Source organism: Podarcis melisellensis (genome assembly GCF_964234715.1).
Source record: "Podarcis melisellensis genome assembly, chromosome: 2".
Lineage (NCBI taxonomy): Eukaryota > Metazoa > Chordata > Lepidosauria > Squamata > Lacertidae > Podarcis > Podarcis melisellensis.
Genome location: NC_138529.1, coordinates 109,072,324 through 109,090,259, shown reverse-complemented (window position 1 = coordinate 109,090,259; position 17,936 = coordinate 109,072,324). Strand labels below are relative to the sequence as shown.

Below are 17,936 nucleotides of genomic sequence, written 5' to 3'. Positions count from 1 at the left end.
CGTATAAGGCATTGTAAACTACCCTGAACATTTTTTAGGCCGGACACGAGAATATACGTATCTTGCGCAGTTAGTGGGTGGTTTCCATCAACAGTGTATATAAGAAGCCCTCAACCAAGATTGGTAGGGAGGAAATGAGATGTGGGAGGTAATGATGTGTTTTAGAGACTAGGTTTTTTAAAAGAACACTTCCAATATAAATGTCTATGTGCCTATAAAAATAATTTTTATTTACAAACATCTTTCTATCCACTTCCACGGCCTGGTGTCTCCAAGTAGATTTTTCTTCCTCTGGAGGGATTTATACTTAAGTTCCCTTGCTGGTATCTTTCTCTTTGTCTGCTTCTTCTTCTCCCAGTATAGCAGCACCCAGTACCTGTAGGTCATCCAGCACAGCAAACAGAGACTCTGTAGGAAGAGGGAGAAAAGCCCATAAGATCATGGAGTGATGGAGATCAGTGAAGAATGCCAGCGAGGTAGATGCTCTTAACCTGGTGTTGAGAAGAATAGGGAATAACAGAAACTAGAAGGCTTCTATATCTGGCAGTTATAAGAATTGCAAGGGATTGTGGGAAGGGAAATGGCACACCTGCCAACTGTAGGATGTAGCAAGACATACCAAGCTGTTCTATTATCAGGGCCTGCCCTATCATTTGTCAGAGTGAAGCAGCTGCCTCAGACAGATGCATGTGGGGAGGGCACAGAGAACAGCAGCAACATGTTGGGGAACCGAACTGCACATAGCCGCTTCTGAAGCCTGCCTGCTGCTGTAAAGTGTTGTGGAATAGTATGCTGAATGTTCTGTCAGCACAAGCATTTCAGCTGTTCTGGGGTCAATTTTGGTGGGAGCAAGTGGGGGGGGGGAGCCCTGCTGTGCAAGCCAAAGTCCTTGGTCAGGGTTCTGCTGATGCAACTCACTGAATCCCACCCTATACCTTTAGATGGAGGCTTAGATCCGGTCTTCTCAGTTGATTCTGCTGGGCCCTGGACTGCTGCAAGCCGATTCTGTCGATGCTGGACTAACAGCCCTTCCTCCCTCAAGGTAGCCTGTGCATGGAAAGAGACAGACATTGATGGATGCCACAGGACCCAATATGGGGAAGCCATGTGCTTTCACTCCTTGAACGTACCATCAGCAGATTCTTGTCCCTCTCAAGCTCCCGCAGACGTCCTTCAAGTTGTGCCATTTCCTGTTGCGTAGCAGACTCTTGCAGCTTGGCAAGTTCGTCGCTGCGAGCTTTGTCTCTTGCTGCCTGTCGCTCAGCCTGGCGTAGGGCAACCACTGCAGACACACAAAGCAGGAGGGAGGATCAAAAGAGGGATGAGAAGCAGAGAGGGGAGTAAAGAAGGTTTGGCTCCGCCTGCAGTGCAGCAGACCAAAAGCTATTTTATGCAGAGTCAAACCACTGATCCAGCTATCAGTGTCATCTCCTGCAACTGCCCTAAGAACACAGGAAGCAGCTATACACTAAGGTAGTCCCCTTCGTTCAACTGCCTCAGTATTATCCACAAAGGCTGACAGCAGCTTTCCAGGGCTTCAGGCAGGGATCTTTCTCAGCCCTACTTAGAAATGTCAGGGATTCAACCTAGGACCAATTGCATGTAAAACAGATGCTCTGTTGGGAGATTCCATTCCACCTTTTGTTGCAAACATGGGATTGTTGTGTGTCACAACAACTATCAGGCTTCAGGCAGAGATTTTCCCCAGTCCTGCTGCTGCAAGTGACTTTTCCCCCAAATGGAAATACAAGTGGCTGAACTTGAGACCTTCTGCATAAAAGTATATAATCTGTCCCTGAACTGTGGCCCTCAGTACTGACTCTGCATTACGCAGAGTGAATCAGATGCCCAATCTTTGTCAACAAAAGTGCCTGCTATTTAATACATATGTTTTCACAAGAAGACTCCTTTTGGATTTTCTGCCTCAGGCACCAAAACATCCCCCAGTAGCCTCTTTCCATTTACAGGCAATCTGCAATTTGCACAGGTCAAATTGCAAGGGCAAAGCATGCATATGCCCGTTACGCCCGCCCCCCTTTTCCAGCCACTTCCAAGTCACTGTGATATGCGCATATACGTATATGTATTTATCAGTCATTGCCTGTACAGCTGTTGTGCTGCTCACCTGCCTTTGTGTGTTCCCTCCGTGCTTCATTGAGCCCTTTCTCCATTTCTGACAAATCCTTGCGCATCTGCGTTTCAATTTCAGTTACCTTCTCCTGCAGGGCTATGTAGAAAGGGCATGAAAATGACAATAGGCAGGGTTTTTGTCCCCCATCCCACAATGCCTTGCTCATTACAGTACCGTATCAGGAAGTCATGCATCAAATCTCTCAGGTGGCAGTGCCTTCTCTGGCACTTAACTGTATTTACAAGCGTTCTCACGTTTTCAGTATCCCATGGCTTCTGCTCTTGTTGGACAGCCCTTACCTTTTGCACATTTGATCACTGACAGCAATCTATGCTTTTCTAAATGTAGGTCCAGACTCCCCAAGCCAAAAGCAGCCCTACAGTCACAAATGGTGGCCTACCAGGAGCTAGATGAGAGGTGGGGAACCCTTTTCAGCTCAACTGCCAAGTGGTGGTGGGCAGGGCCAGGTGAAAAAACTGGATGTGGTTAGAGGCAAAAGTGGGTGAAAAAACATGCAACGGAATTCAGATGTACCAGAGTCAAGGGTTTCTGTTCACACCCACCTCTCTCCATCCAGGCAAGTGAGAGGCATCATCATAGTTCAATAATATACACCATTGAAGTAAAAGTACTTGAAGAAGGCAAGTACATGGATGCATAGAATACTTTTGAGGTTCTTGCATCAAGTGATGGCTGACTTATCTCAGATCCTTTTGGCCCTGCAGTGCAAGCATTCCTCAACAGTCTAAGAAAGGGTTTTCTAAGGTGCAGGCCTGCCATCTTGGTGTGCTACAAGGAAAGAAGGGATTGGCCCAGTTGTCAAACCAGGGACCTTTCACAGGAGCAGCAAGAAACCTATACCTCAAACAAGCAAGCCTCACTGACAGGTATCCAACCCGAGACCTTGTGTGCATAAGGTGTTTCAGTGGTAGAGCTCTTGTCTCATTCCTCCTATGGATACGTTTGTGTGCTGCAACTGTGCTCAGGGAGTGCACTTCACTTTATGTTTGCTTGTTTTCCGGTAGCCATGTACAAAAGAAGGGGAGGCATAAGCAAATGCCAATTTAAAAGCTCATCATGCCTCACCTCTCAAGTTAATCATTACTTCCCCAGAAAAAATGCAGCATGTCCCTAAGATACCTCTTTCATACTCCGCTCTTAACTGTCCCAGCTCCTGCCTCAAACTCTCTGCAGCCTCTTCACTCCTCTGTAGGTTGCTGCAGGTTGCCTCCAGCTGCTTCTCTGTGGCCTCCTGTTGCTGCCTCAGTGTCTGTTCTGCCAGTGTCTTTGCCTCCAGTGCCTCCTGCAGGCTCTGCAATGACTCCCTCGTTTTCCTGAGCTCAAGCTCCGCTGTAGGACAGAGGGGAGACAGTCAGTTGAGGGCAGTGCCCAGCAATCCAATATACCCAAATCACCTCCCCACTGCTTCTCTACACCTAGCTTCTAGGTGCTGTCACTGACAGTAGAGCCTAGTTCTGTGCCCAAACCCTCTTATTACAGGTGGTGACTCACTGAAAATTATTCCTTGCACAAATTCCCTGCACATAGTAAACTAGCAGGTCTCAAGGGAATAATAGGTTCAACCTGTACTACCTGACATTAGGTCTTCTGAGTGCAGGGAATTTGTTCTGTATGGAGAATTCATTCAGGTGAACCTTCACCTGTGGTCTTAAACGGTACAGATACAGCTTTGTCACCTTAGTGAGAAGAGGGCCCAGAGTTGGTCACCTTGCTCTTTTGCTTCAGCCACTTTCTTCTCTATGAGTTGAGCCCCACGTTTAAGCTCCAGTGAGAGTTGATCCCGTTCTTTGTGCAACATCTGTAGTTCAGCTTGAAGGTCTTCATAAGATGGCTGAATCCTGGGGAGGAAGAAGCTAGAGAGATCAGAAGTTCAGTCGTAACCCTGGACACTCAAGTGTTTCAATCGCAAAGGGGTAAAATTTTGGCTGGCTGCACTGGTTAACCAAAAAGTTGTTGTTGTCAGAATCCCACTCCTCCACAAGGCTGGGCCAAGTCCCTGAGATCATTCAACTCTGCCTTTGCTTCAGTTAGATATTTTGCTGTTGGACTAGACCTTGGCTTCCAGCTCTACCCTAATAAAACCAAATGCTATTCCTAGAAACTTGGGGACTTTAATCCCCAACTTTTGGTGTCTCTGCTCTAACACAGAAGATACTAGATTCTCTTAACTGGAGACTGAGCTATTCAAAGGGTAAAGTCTTGAATGGACTGGAACTGAAATGGCATAGGCAATGTCTCTTATTTCTGTCTTAGTTTCTGTATACAAAGCAGAAAACCTAAGCATAGCAACTTTGTGGTGAAGACCATTTCGCAAAGCATTCTGTCCTTTCAAAGAAGAAGTATACGCAGTCACCAACTCTTCACAGCCTGCACTGAGATTAGAGTTTTGAACTTACTTCTCATGGTCTGATCTTGTGGTGCAAGATTTCTCCTCTTGCTGAAGTCTGGCTAGTGCTATCTTCTGGCATACCAACCCTGGAAGCCATAATTATTCAGTTATTCATTGACAGAAGTGTATCAGCTATTAAAAAACAAGAAGAAATCTAGGCAAGCAGCTCATTTTGGGATCTTGGCCGCTTATATACTAGGAGCGGGGAACCTGTGGCCTTCCAGATGTTGCAAAACTGCAGCTCTCATCATGCCTGACCATTGGTCATGCTGGCTGGGGCTCATGGGAATTGTAATCCATTAATGTCTAGAGGGTCACAGTTTAGCCGCTCCTATTCTAGACTTTACTGTTAAAGAGAAGCAAACATATTCATTGTTATAATATAAAGGAGGACAAACACAACACAAAAACAGTGCAGGTGGCCACCCCACTGGTAAGTAGAACTGAAGATCCTATGAAAACAGGCTGCAAAAAGAAAATATGCATGCTGACCACAATTTCCATTTAGAATGCAGGGGCGGGGGAGAGAAGTGCATGTTGACTCCACAAGTTGAGAATTCTTTTTTAATAGTGCAGACTATCATAGGCCCTTGAGGCTTTACCTGCCAAAACAGATATATGTTTGGGGCCTGCAAAAGAAATCCCAAGTACAGTGCTGAAATAAAGTATGCATATTAAGGTATGGAAATAATAGTTGAGTTTGGGTTCTGGGTGGCCGTTGTTTTTTTGCACATTCATTCAAAACATGCATACTTCATGCTGAACCCCCCCCCCCCCCGTGTCTCTGAAGCCTTGAAAATGATGGCAATGAACAGTTGTTGCAGAAATAACAGGAATAGGTCAAAGAGGTGAAAAGCTACTGGGTAGGGGTGGGGAACTTCAGGCCACAGCGCCAAAGATGACCCTCTAAGCCTCTATCTGGTCCTTGAAACTCTCTTCACACCTCATCCCTCCCAGGCTCTGCTTCAAACAGTCCTTGAGAGCTTTTGCCTGGCTAGAATGCATCCTTGAGTTTTAATCATGCCTCTTGCTTCCTACATGCAGGCTAGAGGACTGAGCGAAGAAATCAGCCTACTGTGGCAAGGCGAAATTTACACTCATGGATCTGCTAATTTTTCTTTTTGGTAACACCCGCCACAGGCATAGGGCCCCCAGGTGGAAATGTGACCCTTGGTCTGACAAAGGTTCCCCAGTCCTGCTGTAGGGATTTTAAACTGAGAGGGATTTGCAGCACACTGTAGACTTACCAGTTTTATGCTGCGTTAACTATCATGATTTCCCCAAAATAATTGTGGGAACTGTAGCTTAGCAAAGATGCAGTGACCTCTATTAGAAACCTCTACAATTGCTAACAGAATGACAATCCCTTTGACGGCCTAAGTGTGTGCCTGTTCAGGGACAAATTCAGTGAGGCTTGCGCCAAAGTGTGAACAGAGTTACAGTTTGGGGCTAAAGCTTCAGGCAGTCCTGTCAGTCCCATTCAAAAAAGGGCAGAGAGAGAGAGAGAGAGAGAGAGAGAGAGAAAGAGAGAAAGAGAGAAAGAGAGAAAGAGAGAAAGAGAGAGAGAGAGAAAGAGAGAAAGAGAGAAAGAGAGAAAGAGAGAAAGAGAGAAAGAGAGAAAGAGAGAAAGAAAGAAAGAAAGAAAGAAAGAAAGAAAGAAAGAAAGAAAGAAAGAACAGAACCCTAGTCACACTTATATGGAAGTTATCTCAACTGAACTCAGTGTGACCTTTCTTCTACTTAAAAGTTAAAATATGCATAGCACAATATTGGGTTGTTAAATCTGTGGATTAAGATAAGGCACCTGAGAGATTTGAGGGGAGGGGAAAAGTTGTCTGTGGAGTCTGTGAAAATAATCTGAAGTATGTCTGGTATGTTGGGAGGAAACATTATGTGAACAAAGCAACATCTAGCGATGACAAAAAGGAAAGCACTTTAACTGTTGTGAAATTCATTAACATATGGATCATAAAGAATAAAGCGGTTGTCTGCAACCATCTAAATTAGTGTTTTGACTGTAGTTATAAATGTCAATGAGCTTAAAATAATGTAGCCAGAAGAAAGGTATAGGAAATCCCTGACATGGCTGACCCAATATATTTTTCTGCCTCAGGGAAAGAACAAGAGTGCACTCCCACTCCTTTCTGTGTATAGAAAGACTGGCAGTCATATCTTAACACCACTTAACACCTCTGGTACTAGGGCAATGCACTCTGCAGTACCTAAGGCAAGTCATACAAAGACTGAAAGGGGAACTTGAGCCTACCCCTCCCTCGCAATCCACTACCTGAGCTGGCTGCCTTAAAAAAGTATTTGTTTAACAAGATTTGTATATCACTTGATTGTTCTAAAAAACTTTAAGCAGTTCACAATGTAAAATAAAGCAATACAATTATTCAAAATATGCAAACCATGATTAAAATCAACAGTAGCTGAGGAAAAAGTGAACCTTTTCCATGTTCAGATGGGCTTGTGTAGAAACAAACACGTTTTAAGCAGGCACTGGAAAAATTACAGCAAAGGCACCTGCCTGGTTTCAATATGCAGGAAGTTCCAAAATGTAGGTCCCACCCCACTAAAAAAATGGTTTCTTACAAGTGTGGAAAGTGTATTATGTAAATAAGGTAAAGGACCCCTGGATGGTTAAGTCCAGTCAAAAGCGACTATGGGGTAGCAGCACTCATCTTGCTTTCAGGCTGAGGGAGCCGGCATTTGTCCGCAGACAGCTTTCCGGGTCATGTGGCCAGCAGGACTAAACCACTTCTGGCGCAACAGAACACCATGACAGAAACCAGAGAGCACGGATACGCCGTTTACCTTCCTGCCACAGCAGTACCTATTTATCTACTTGCACTAGCGTGCTTTCGAACTGCTTGGCTGGTAGAAGCTGGAACAGAGCAATGGGAGCTCACCCCGTTGCGGGGATTCAAATTGCCAACCTTCCGATCAGCAAGCCCAAGAGGCTCAGTGGCTTAAACCACAGCACCACCCACATCCTCAAAGTATTATGTAGCCCCTGTAACAGTGCTAGTTCTGCAGTTCGAAGGTGTTAATTGGGCAAATACAGGGTAAGAGAATCCCACAAGTGAACTGGTTCCAAACTGTTAAAGGCAAATCAGCAATCAGCACAGATCTCTGAGCAGAGGTGTTATAATGCTGACAGGGTCTCATGCCTAACAGCACCTGTGCTGAAGTACTCTGCACCAACTGCAATTTCCTAGATCAAGTGCGAGGGAAACCCTACACAAGTGCATTGCAGTAATCCAACCTTGAGGCCACTACCCCAGACTTACGAGGCACAGAATGAATAAGGAGGCCTTCAGCACACGATGACCTGGTTCACACATAACACTAAATCAAACCAGTTTAGCGCAAATAGGCAGGTTCCTGAACAATCCTTCGTTTCAGCCCTGATTCTAATGCCACACAAAGCCAATCCATGGCTTGCCTCACAGCAGCCAAAGGACCAAAGCAACCACAATCTCCTTTCTGACAGCCTATAGATCTATGCTAAGTCATGGTTTGACCTTCTTGTTACATGGAATCTGAGCAAGTACCCCCATCTGCATATTTTCAAATGTGTATCCACCACCGTGAGGGTAGGATCCTAGCTCATAAATAGGAACAAGGCAAACAAAGTAAATAGATTATAATATTATGGTTCACGTAGCTTCACTAGTTATATGGAAGTAATTTGAGTCTCATGTGGGTCAAGATATGCCCAGCAAGAAGATCAAGATTTGGGTTTAGCGATGAAGATTGTATAATGTCTAGATTGCAAAATGGCTTTCCACCATTACCTTGGACAGTGTCAACTCTCTTGGCTGCGAAAGCAACTCTGTTTCCCAATCCCATGAGGCGAGACAAGGCTGCTCTCCATGATTCTTCCTGTCCAGTCAGTCGCTGGCTTAGCCTGTGGAGCAGAAGAAGATGCAGCGTCTTAGCCTGGACTTTAAAAGGAGGAGTAAAAACCATTAAATGAAAGTTAGCCAAGAGCAAGGAAGGAGCAGGAAGACTTCTGTAAATTGGAGGTGTCAAATAAATGGCCTTTGGGCTTTTCTTTCTCAGGCTCTCTGCAGTCCTCAATACCTGGAGGACCAGAGCTGGGGGAATCCAACCATTATTGCTTTATCTTTCCCAGTTACCTGCTGACAAAATCCCCCAGGCCCCGAAGGGCATTTTCAGCGGTCTCTGCCCTCCGTTGAAGATCCTGTGCCAAATCATTCGAGCGCAATGCCTCTGCCTGCAGGGTCTGGAAGGAATGAGAAAGCTCTAAGTAATAGGTAAAGGTACCCCTGCCCGTACGGGCCAGTCTTGACAGACTCTGGGGTTGTGCGCCCATCTCACTTAAGAGGCCAGGGGCCAGCACTGTCCGGAGACACTTCCGGGTCACGTGGCCAGCGTGACATCGCTGCTCTGGCAAGCCAGAGCCGCACACGGAAACGCCGTTTACCTTCCCGCTGGTAAGCGGTCCCTATTTATCTACTTGCACCCGGAGGTGCTTTCGAACTGCTAGGTTGGCAGGCGCTGGGACCGAGCAGCGGGAGCGCACCCCGCCGCAGGGATTCGAACCGCCGACCTTTCGATCGGCAAGTCCTAGGCGCTGAGGCTTTAACCCACAGCGCCACCTGCGTCCCTACGCAGCAATCCCTAAGTAATCCCTACGCTGCGTCCCCCTAAGCAATACTTCCCCCTGAAAGAGAGAGGCCCTAAACTCACTTGTCAAGGACTCCTCCACCCTTCAGCATCACCCTTCAGCTCTTAAGCCTGTTTTAATGGGGAAAAGGATGTGCCCCTTTCTAAACTAGTCTTCTTGGGCAAGGGGTGTATGAGAACAACTTACTTTGTTTCTCACTCTTTCCATATCAGCTTCAGCAGATTTGTCTTCTAGGCTGTGGAGCAACAGTGCCACCTTCTGGTCTCTGGACTCCACTTCACCGTCTAGCTCTTTGACCTGTAGGCAGAAATTTAAGACCTGGCTTATTACCACATAAGCTTTGAATTTAACAATTTGCCTGCTAACACAGCAAGCAAACTTAAAGGAGAGTGGCAGATTGCTTCACCCATCTTCTGCCAACCTGCTTGCTGTCAAGAGACGCCCTGAGACCCCCAGGTATAGGGTGGTATATAAATTCAAAAAATAATAATAATTTCATCTCCAACCAAAGTAGAAAGATAGCAGGTGTCTTCAAGGACTTCTCCCTCTTCTGATAGTCTGGTTGGTAGCAGGCAACTTTTATTTTTTTACTAGCCTGGTAACAGTTTCCAGGCTCCTCCACAACTAGCATGAATTCAGATCTCTCTGTAATCCTCACACAAAGTCTGAATTCCACTCCTGGAGAATCCAGGAGTCCTGGCTCACAATTCTCATGCTCTTCCACACTCCATTTTCAAAAAAACTACCTAGGAGCTTGGGCTTTCAGGTTCACCCTGCTCCACTCCAACACAGTCCCCTCCCTCAAATCAAGCGCATACCTTCCTTTCTAGCACTTTGGTGGTATCCCTGTGACTGAGCTCCTGAGATTTCAGCTGCACCAGGAGACAAAATACTTTCTCCCGCCACCTAGTCAGCAGGTACTGCCATTTCTGAGATGATTCAGGCCGGAGAGGATCCTCAAGCTGCACCTGAAAAGATCAAACATGAAATAAAACAGCTTTTAAGAAGGGTGTGGGTGTGTACCCAATACCCAGTCAATCAAAAGAGCTATTTTGAATAGTTTGCAGTTCTGTAATTACTATTTGAAACCCACAATGCTACTATTCTTCACTATCATACCCACTATCCTCAAATGTATCTACCTTCTTGCTGAGCTCCATCTCCTGTAGCGTCAGAATATCGCTGAGGGAAGTTAGGCGAACCTGCAGCAGCTCAGCTGTAATTTTCAATGCATCCTTCTCTTCTTCCAGTTGCTGAAATAGGAGCAAAGTAATGTTGCAGTCATACTGCATACTCATAAATCCATGCAGAAGAAAAGGAGCTCTGCTATTTGAAGTGCCTTGTGTTACCTTTCCTATCCTGGGCTGCTTCCATACTGGGCATTTCATGTGGAACAGCCACACTTTGTTCTCTCACTTTTTATGGGGCATCTGCATGCTGTCATGAACAAAGTATTCCATTCCTGTTTTCTGTGCTCAACATTCCTTTCTCCACTCCCCTGAACTCTGAAAATCTGACTTTTTAGAAAGCACAGTAGAACAGTTTGCACAATTTCTCCAGGTATTGGTGATTCATCAAGCAACTCTGCAGTAGATTATGGTTACCAGATGTCCCTGTTTCCCGGGGACAGTCCCCGGATTTACAAATCTGCCCCCCGGACAAAATCTGTCCCCGGATTTCATTTAATGTCCCCAGATTTATATTTTAAGTGTTGTGGATTTATTAGCAGGGAACGAAAGTTGCATGATTGGTTCAACGGCACAAGACACATCATATAGGGACTTCCGGCGAGGCAAAATGGTGGGCGCCATGGCAGCGAGCAGCTCCTGAAGCCAGCCAGAGCCGACTGCGCTACCAGGCTGGCTCCGGGCTGCTGAGACTGCTGCTGCTGAGGGGGAACCGGGGACACCCGGCGCGTTAACTGGGTGAACCGCTGACCCCCCCACGACCCAAATTGAGCCGAGAGTGAGAATGCCCAGCCACCCGACCGACTGCCCAGCAGCGCTCCAGGGCCAGGAAAACCCCAGAGCCGACGCAGGGAGAAGGAGGAGAGGAGAAAGAGAAGGAAGAGAGAGAAGGGGAAGGAGAAAAAAGAGGGGAGCCCCAACCTTGCTGCACCGCCACTGCTGAGGAGAAGAGGTAGGAGAGCACCGGGAGGGCAAGGACACGTGGCCGAGCCCAGGCCCAACCCAAGCCTACTCCACAGCGGCTAGCATTCCAAGAGAGCAGGCCAGGGCCCAGAAGAAGGCCGTGCGACAGAAGAGACCACAGAAGAGAAGACATTGCTGCTTCTTTTTTTAAAAAAAGCCCAACATTTAAAAAAATAACCTTTTTTCCTCTTTTCAAAAAAAAAAAGTGTCCCCGGATTCTTTGAAAAAAATCTGGTAACCTAACAGTAGATTGTATGTACTGCTCCAGCCATTTCTGAGGTTGGGAGTTAAACCTCAGGCATGCAGGTGAAATTAGGCCTGGTAGGGAACTTGGCCTGGGAAGTCCATTTTTCCCAAACCGTGACCATCTGCCCCTCTCCTGATGTGATATGTAATGCCAAGTGTGGGACAGGTAAAGGTATGGCTAGGAACAATCAAAAGTCTTAAAGTGCTCTCTCCATTGGCCCACTACGGCTCAAGCCCCACCCACCCCATCTGAAGCTGGAGAAAAGGCAACAGGATGGTTATTTGGATTCCAGAAGGATGGAAGCAAAGTTGGTATTCCACTTGTAGCTTAAAGCACAACAGCAACACTTAAGAGTGGTTGGGACAACCCAGTCAGATAGGTGGGGTATAAATAATAAAATATCATCATCATCATCACTTAGATGCTGCTAACTGTCTATGTCTGAAAAGCCCCCAGGTCTCACCTGCACTCTGCTCATAAGTTGGTCCCGTTCAGCACTAGGCTGCTTTGACTCCTGTTCCCCAACATAGGTCTTCAGCTGCAGGAGCGAAGCATTCTGGGAAGCCAGCTCTGCCTCAGCTGCACTGAAGGAGAGAAATACAAGGGGTTGCCTTTGGCACAGCCAAGGAGACAACCCCAGTGGGCCCTCGGAGGAAAAGAACCTGGAGGAGTGATCACACCTGAGCTGGTTCTGGAGAACGTCTCTCTTCTCCCTTAACTGGACAGCCTCCTTCTGCTGAGCCCCCAAATCCTGTTGGAGTGCCCACAGCTGCTGCTTCAGGGACGCAACTTCAGCCCCGTGGACTTCAGAAAGCCTGGACAACTGTGGAAAGAGGGGAAGAGGCTAATATCCTGGTGAGCAGCGACCACCTGCTATTCACACTACTCTCCCAGAAAACCTAGAGCAAGGAATGGAGAACCTGCTGCCCACCAACAGCTGATGCACTCTAATTCCCATTACCCCTGACAACTGGCTCTGCTGTCTAAGGCTGGTGGGAACTGGAGTACAATAGCCTTTGAAGGACCACCACTCTCCACCGCTTGCAGAGATGCCAATCCAAGTTTTTATTCTGCACCCACTCAAAACAACTTTTTCTCCCAGAATGCTTTCCTTTGAGCACTCACCTCCGCCTGGTGCTCCTTGAGCACTGTCTCTAGGCACTCTCGCACCCTTTCCTCTTGCCTCCTCTGCTCAGCTTCTGCTTTCTCAAGGGCCCCCTGCAGCTCTCCTCGCGCCAGCCCAACTTCATGTCTGGACCTTTCCTTGGTCAACTCCAGCTCCTCTTTCAGGGAATTGGCCTCCAAGCGCCTCTGCCTCCCAAGCTCCTCCAGCTCTACCTTGAGAGCCTCAATTTCCAGTCTGCTGTTGCTCCTGACTTCCTCCAGCTCTGCCTTCAAGCCAGCAGCCTCTGCCTTGCTCTGGCTTTTTAGTATCGCAAGCTCACTCTGAAGGTCAGAGAGGGTGTTTTCTCGACTGGCCGCTGCTGCTTCTTGCTGGGCTGAGGCAACTCGGAAGACAGCAAGCTCTGCCTCCAGTCGCTGGATCTCGTGGAGCTGGTGGGAGATGACCTCGGCCTGTTGGGACATGGCCAAGGTGTGACATACGCCTGAGGGCTCAGCTCCTCTATCCAATGACCTGGAAGAGAAAGAATTTGTCATAAAGTCCTCCCACCTCCAGGGGGCACTATTTTATGTCTTGCTAGTTAGTTCAAAAGTTCAGGGTGTTTCCATTCTAAGGACTGCTGTTCAAGGAGTGAGCTGGTTACAAGCTGAACTCCAGTATATGGAATGATTCCCGGGGAAAAGGGGAGAAGAGCTCCAGAGAGATACAGCAAATAGAGCAAAGCTGGGGTACAATGTGCCTAGCAGGAGATGCTCTCAGTTCTTCAGTGGAGAACCACAAGTTAAGGGAAGTGTCTCATAAAATCTATTTTTATTTCTGCAAACCTACGAAAACATGTACAGTGGTACCTTGGTTCTCAAAAGCCTTGGTTCCCAAACGCCAAAAACCCAGAACTGTTCCGGTTTTTGAATGTTTTTCAGAAGCTGAACGTCTGATGCGGCTGTCAGCTATTGTTTCCAGGGCACCTACTCCAATCAGAAGCCGCATCTTAGTTTTTGAATGTTTTGGAACGGATTAAGTTTGATGCTTTTCCTGTTTATTCTGCATTTTTGTTTTTGAGGCTTTTTGGGTTAATTTGTTTTTGTGACTGTGTGGAGCCCAGTTCAGCTACTGATTGATTGTGTGACTGCGGAAATGGATAAAAGCCCCCCAGTCCAAACAATGACTATCATCAGTGCTAGTAAGAAAAAATAATAATTTTAATTTTTATCATCTACAATACTGTCTTACTTATTTTATAGTACAGTACATTGATTATTGCTTTCATTTTATGGATCAGTGGTCTCGTTAGATAGTAAAATTCATGTTAAATTGCTGTTTTAGGGGCTGTTTTTATAGTCTGGAACGGATTAATCCATTTTGCATTACTTTCTATGGGAAAGCACGCCTTGGTTTTGGAACACTTTGGTTTTGGAACGGACTTCCGGAACAGATTAAGTTTGAGAACCAAGGTACCACTGTATAAGCATGCTTGTTTTTACATTCTGTTTATTTCACCTGTGTTTTGATTAATGTTTTTGCACTATTTTACGTAAACTGCTTAGAGATTTCTGTTTTTTGATTACCTGGTCTATAAATGCCGTTAAATAAGTAAAATAATGTTCATAATTGGGTGGTATAGGGTGAAATGGATCAGAGGAAAGGGGGAAATTGTAGGGGTCATGTCAGGGAACTGAAATCGGAGCCAGAGGTGGAGGCAAGGCTCCCAAGCGATGCCGGAGAAGGGACCAGCAGGGAGAGAGGCAGCTCATCGGCTGGGGAAGGAAATCAGCGTAACACCAGTGGAGAAGGGGGGCAGATGGGGGAATCGGCGAGGGGGCTCCAGGACTCTTCGCCGGAGACCAGCGGGGAGAGCACGGGTCCTCTGCTACCCACACCCACCCTGCGCAGAAGACTTCTGCGCAGGGAAAGTAGGCGTAGACTTGGCTGGAAGAAGTTCAAGAAACGCCCACTGACGGATTCTGCTAGCGACTGAAACAGCCACGAAGTGAAGGGCTGTCCAGCCAGGAAAAGGTTTAACCAGGCAACGTAGCCAGGAGTGGCGGCAACTTACGCACGAGCAACCCCATATAACCATTACAGGTCATTTCACCTGGTTCTGGTTCCTGGTTCTTCTGCCTTATCTCCCATTGTGGCCCATCTGTGGAGTTCATCCTTCAATCTCTGGTTTTCTCGCTTGAGTTCAACTGCCTCATAGTTAGGAAGGCAAGGGACATCCCAGGGCACTGTAGTAGAGACAGCTAGAGGTGGTGCTGACCGGCTCTGGAAATGGGAAGGTGGGATCAACTCCTTTGGCCCTAAGAAAGAAATGACAGCAGATTGCTATTACATTAGATTGCCACCTAGCTCCATTAGAAAGTGTTTAAGTGAAGGAAATAGGGTGATCTGGAAAACTTTCACTGAAAGGAAACCATTCATAATCGAGATGCAGAAGGCAGATCCACATAACTGGTCTTCATACTAGCAGAAGTTGTGCAAAGCTAACCCAAATTCTCACCAAACATGGTTAGCAACTGCAAACTGACTAGAAAAGGAGAAGGGATAGCTTGGCTTGCCTTGTGCGTTTAACAATATCTTGATATGCAAAAACCAACAGGTGAAGCTTTGCACTACCATGTAAACATTATCTCCTGTCAATATTTGCTGCTCTTAAGAGGTACTGCTCCAGAGACTAGTTGAAAAACCCTTCCTTATTCTGAAATGTGAATAACTGTGCACCATCTACATTTAACGCCCAACTAGGACGTGGGTGGTGCTGTGGGTTAAACCAGAGCCTAGGACCTGCCGATCAGAAGGTCGGCGGTTCGAATCCCCGCAACAGGGTGAGCTCCTGTTGCTCAGTCCCTGCTCCTGCCAACCTAGCAGTTTGAAAGCACGTCAAAGTGCAAGTAGATAAATAGGTGCCGCTCCAGCGGGAAGGTAAACGGCGTTTCTGTGCGCTGCTCTGGTTTGCCAGAAGCGGCTTAGTCATGCTGGCCACATGACCCGGAAGCTGTACGCCGGCTCCCTCGGCCAATAAAGCAAGATGAGCGCCGCAACCCCAGAGTCGGTCACGACTGGACCTAATGGTCAGGGGGTCTTTTTACCTTTACCTATGACTTGCTAGTTTTTTTAAATCACACTTGCCAGACAATAATGCTTCCTAAAGCAGTTTGTATCGGTCCAAATGCTGAAACAGTGCTGTTGGCAGCTACTGTATATAAATGAATATGATGCACAGGCCCTATGCTTGGCACAAGAAAGATAGAGAGAAAAGATATGGGGGAAGATCAGTTTGACAATGCTGGAACAACCTTCACTTCAGTCATGCATTGCCTAACTTCAAATCATGGCAGGAGTCATTTCAGATGACAGTTTGGCAAATTCATACAATAAAGGCAGCCTTTCAAATAGCCAAGTAAGAAGCCATTTGGTCTATATAGGCAACAACTATCATGTTCAGTTGTGACCAGAAACCAGCTTCACTGCTTAAGAACTGGCAAGATGAGTCTTCTATGGCTGGTTTTGGTAACCTAGTAGATGCACTTTTTACTAACAGAGGTTTCTGGGAAGTCTCCAAAGGCAGCTCCATGTACTTTACAGATATTTTATCTAGAGTCCAGCAAGACAGAGGTAACTGTGGCTGTGCTCTCTTTGCATCGTAAGCAGGCAGCAAATATTTAAAAAATCAGTGTGTGGGGAATTGAGATAATAAATTTGCTCTTGCTTTACCAGTGGGCTTTGAACCTCTGAATGCAGCCGGTGGGTTCAGCCGTCTGTCTGAATCATTCCTTCTGTCCATGGTCCCAAGTCACTGTCCTTCAAAAGATACAGAAATGTTTACCTAAGCTAATTGGATATTTTCAGGCTTGAACCCCAAGCTCTAAAACAGAAGGCCTAACTCAGTGGTGTCCAAATTTTTTTCAAAGAGGGCCAGATTTGATGAAGTGAAGGGCTGTGGGGGCCGACCAAAGGATTTTTTTAGGATTGAGGTTGTTAAGGGTTTTTTTTAGGATTTTACCCCAGGGAATAAACTGCCACAGCAGCCAGATTAAACCAACCGCATTAGGCCCTTTAGATAAACCAACCGGATTAGACTTTAGATATGCCTGGTTTAACTCGTATGAAACCACCCCACTATAATAGCACTCAGTGAGGCTATATACTACTAACATCTTACGGAAGTAATATAAAATGCAAATTTTATAAATATAATGATATAAAATAATGCACTGTTCTTCAAGAAATCACAGGAGCCTCTCTCTAGAACCCATTCACACCTTATTGCCATCAAGGTAGCATATTTTGGCATAAAGTAGTATATAAATAAAGACAGTTAAGATGACTTGGTCACTCTCTCTCATTCTGGTCCCATTAAGCAGATAAAAACCCGGGAAGCTTTTTTTGACTTTTATGCAGGGAGTTTGCAAACCATTGGAGGAAATAATGAGATTCACACACTTCCTTCTCAAGATTTGGTCGAGTCTCCCATCGCTGACTAAGCTTTCTATTTCGAGTTGAGCATAAAAAGCACCGCTTCGCTTCATCTAGAACAGTCCCAAACTGCGGGTCTCAATCTGCTTTTTTTGGACTACAACTCCCATGATGCCTAGCTAGCAGAACCAGTGGTCAGGGATGATGGGAATTGTAGTCCTAAAAAAAACAGCTGGAGACCCCCCCCAGTTTGAAAAACCCTCGTCTGGAACCCCATTTCTCCCTTTCGTCAGCTGCTTCCCACATCCCCGCTCATGAGCTACGCTGCTTCTGGGAGCCGCTGCGCCCTAACTCGCCACTACTGAGGGGCGGCGGCCCTTTTCCTCTCAAACCTCCGCCAACGCCGACTAACGCTCCACCAACCGACCCGGAGACCGGACTGCTCATGCGCGCGCCGCGAGCCCGCTCCGAGGAAACGAACGCAAAAGGCACGCCCCACCCTTCAGCGCAAAGCCAATAGGAACGGAGCGAGGCGTGATGGGCGGGCGGGCGGGCCCGTGAATGAAGTCAGCGCCAAATCGGCGGGACGAGGGTTTGAAGGGAAAGCGAGCAAGCGCGGCCCGCCCCTCGTGGAATCAGCCAATCAGAGGACGGCGTGGCGTAAGTGACAGATAGGCTTGCTAAGCGTTGGAGATGCTGCTAACGGTATCTCGGCAACCGCTGCTAATACCCGGCATAGGAGAGAACGGCCGGCCCAATAGCGAGGAAGGAGGGGCTGAAGGGTGTGGACACGCCCCATTTCCGA

The 17,936-nt window shown here is 46.9% G+C and overlaps 1 protein-coding gene across 2 annotated transcripts; it reads right to left on the bottom strand.

The window, feature by feature from the left end:
* Nucleotides 1–209: 209 nt before the first annotated feature.
* CCHCR1 (coiled-coil alpha-helical rod protein 1) lies at nt 210–17,612 on the bottom strand. Of its 2 annotated transcripts, none has more exons than XM_081901664.1 (18): nt 17,524–17,612; nt 16,430–16,516; nt 14,811–15,015; nt 12,721–13,231; nt 12,276–12,418; nt 12,059–12,179; nt 10,341–10,451; nt 10,017–10,166; nt 9,385–9,495; nt 8,687–8,793; nt 8,342–8,454; nt 4,549–4,627; nt 3,860–3,990; nt 3,272–3,481; nt 2,126–2,227; nt 1,131–1,282; nt 936–1,047; nt 210–408 (listed from the first exon to the last, which is right to left on the bottom strand). In XM_081901664.1, exons 2-18 carry the CDS (start codon nt 16,497–16,499, stop codon nt 308–310), a joined length of 2,529 nt encoding a protein of 842 aa, XP_081757790.1. In that variant the 5' UTR covers nt 16,500–16,516; nt 17,524–17,612; the 3' UTR covers nt 210–307. The 2 variants fall into 2 exon arrangements, with proteins under 2 accessions (XP_081757790.1, XP_081757791.1); XM_081901665.1 differs by lacking the exon at nt 17,524–17,612 and adding an exon at nt 17,159–17,517.
* Nucleotides 17,613–17,936: the final 324 nt, after the last annotated feature.

Bases quoted from the DNA above. Each gene is read 5' to 3' on its own strand.
- CCHCR1 (XM_081901664.1), bottom strand. From the start codon at position 16,499: ATGGACAGAAGGAATGATTCAGACAGACGGCTGAACCCACCGGCTGCA. The intron at 8,794-9,384 runs GTAAGTTGTTCT...CATTCCTTCCAG, and splicing joins TGGAAAGAGTGAGAAACAAA to ACCCTGCAGGCAGAGGCATT. The intron at 409-935 runs GTATAGGGTGGG...CTCTTCCTACAG, and splicing joins ATCTAAGCCTCCATCTAAAG to AGTCTCTGTTTGCTGTGCTG.